This window comes from Gadus chalcogrammus, chromosome 5 (assembly GCF_026213295.1).
Source record: "Gadus chalcogrammus isolate NIFS_2021 chromosome 5, NIFS_Gcha_1.0, whole genome shotgun sequence".
NCBI classification, from domain to species: Eukaryota; Metazoa; Chordata; class Actinopteri; order Gadiformes; family Gadidae; genus Gadus; species Gadus chalcogrammus.
The window spans coordinates 19,940,196-19,942,234 of NC_079416.1; the positions used below are offsets into that span (position 1 = coordinate 19,940,196).

Below are 2,039 nucleotides of genomic sequence, written 5' to 3' on the forward strand. Positions count from 1 at the left end.
TATAAAGGTTATGAAAATAAATGTAACTGAATTTATTTCATTAAATCTATTCAAACAATTAATTTATATTGATTATAATTCTTCCAGTGAATCAAATATCGACTAATTCATCCATTTTAGTGAAAAGCCAGTGTTTGTGTGTCAGTGAGATGAGTCTTTAATGTGCGGGAGGTTTTTGTACAGCCTCTTAATGAGTTTGTATCACTGTGGTACACTTTTGGTGGAGGCACCAAACTCATCGTTGACTGTAAGTACAAGGACACTTTTCTTTGCCTGGCATATTTAACGTTCTCTAAATATTATTAAGCGTGATAATGTTATCTTTTGGAACTTTCGATATTTTTAATTTCTTGTTATTTTTTAAAGATAAGCTGAGGACAAAGTGTAAATATATTGTGGTACAGAGTCCTGTCTTTTAAAATACACTGCATATGTTACATATGTTGTGCTACAATACAATGTATTTCATGAAAGACCTCATTATTGCCGTGGCATTATTAATTTATTGAATTGGCAAATCAGTCACATTTAAGTTTGAAGAAATTCACACTTGTTGATTAATGTTAACCCAATAAAATGCTAAATTTTGAAGTTCAATCATTTTAAATATAAACATGTAGTTACCGTTTTAATGAAGAGATTTTAAACACAATGGTTTCCTTCCTCTTTAATGTCACCAACTGCTGGTGAACAGGAAGCTGTCCCTTCCCTCTGTGCTCCTATGAGGCTGATGTTAACTGAGCCTGTTGTCCACTCCTCTCTCTCTCTTCCAGTGGGAGTGGTGCAGCCCACGCTGAGCGTCCTCCCTCCCTCCAGAGTGGAGCTGGAGCAGGGCAGTGCTACACTAGTGTGTGTGGCCAGTGGGGGCTTCCCCTCAGACTGGAAGCTTGGCTGGAAGGTGGGGGGCAGCAGCAGGTCTGGGGGGGTGTCCGATAGCCTGGTGGTCCTGGGGAAAGATGGCCACTACAGCTGGAGCAGCACCTTGACCCTCCCTGCAGACCAGTGGAGGAAGGCGGGCTCAGTGAGCTGTGAGGCCAGTAAGAATGGCCAGACGCAGCCTGTCACTCAAACCCTGAATCCTGGAGAGTGTTCAGAGTAGAGAGGCTCCAGCATGGAAGTACTGGAGGATACAGATCTCTTCTGACACGTCTGCTTTATGTCTCTCTGTCTCAGGTGGCCCTGAAGCTTTTGATAATTGACATTAATATAACATGTCTTCTAATCAATAACATGATGCTCTCTGGATTTTACCCCTTGCTTGTGTTGGTCACATGTTGAACATTTAATAAAAATGTAAAGAATGAATCCTTTCTTGTCATCATTTGCTATCATTAATCTTTCGTATTTCCAAATTAATGTGGATTCCAATGAACATATAAAATCTCTGCCATCTTCATCAAACAAATTTCCCCACGGGGGAAATTTGGCTATGATGTATATCTCTGAATGAGCAAAGTGTTGGTTGTGTGCATTTCCTTGTAAAGTGTGTTCACAGTATTCAGTGGAGCAGTGTCAGTCATAGAGCCACTGCTGCTGAAATGACCCACGTGTCTGACTATCTTTCTGTCACTTCATATAATAGTAGTTCAGAGAGATGTCCAGGTTTCTGCAGACACAATCTCAGAAAGATAGAAAATTACGCCTCAAAATAAATTCAGTATCCCTCACCAAGACATTGGAACCCTAGCAGGCTGAGTGGGGGGGAACAGTAACATATTCATAATGTCTGTCTTTGAGTCAAAGACCAAACCGACAAACGCTAAAATATGTGTTTCTTTAAACGTATTCTGTGAGCAGTGAGCTGTGGCTATTCAAATGATGTCCAGTTTAGTTCAGCAGATGTGCACCTGTGTCTCTTTAGAGACAGAAAGTCGGAGTAAATGTAGTGCTGAGACTTTCAGAAGAGTCTCTGGAGATTCCACTGAAAGCAGTGTGTGTGCATGTCTCCATACCTGCCCAATGGTGCCCTCTAGTGTCCAACCAACGCCATCGCAATAAAGACTGATTCAGATTCAGATTCAATAACTTATTGCCCTACA

The 2,039-nt window shown here is 41.0% G+C and overlaps 1 gene segment (V, D, J or C); it reads left to right on the forward strand.

Annotated features, from left to right (window-relative positions):
* Positions 1 to 216: 216 nt before the first annotated feature.
* On the forward strand, positions 217 to 1,099 carry LOC130382954 (immunoglobulin kappa constant-like; the record flags this gene model as incomplete). The annotated part of the segment is given in 2 exon segments: positions 217 to 247; positions 774 to 1,099. Coding segments are annotated over 2 exon segments (357 nt in total), but the record flags the coding sequence as incomplete, so codon positions are not given.
* Positions 1,100 to 2,039: the final 940 nt, after the last annotated feature.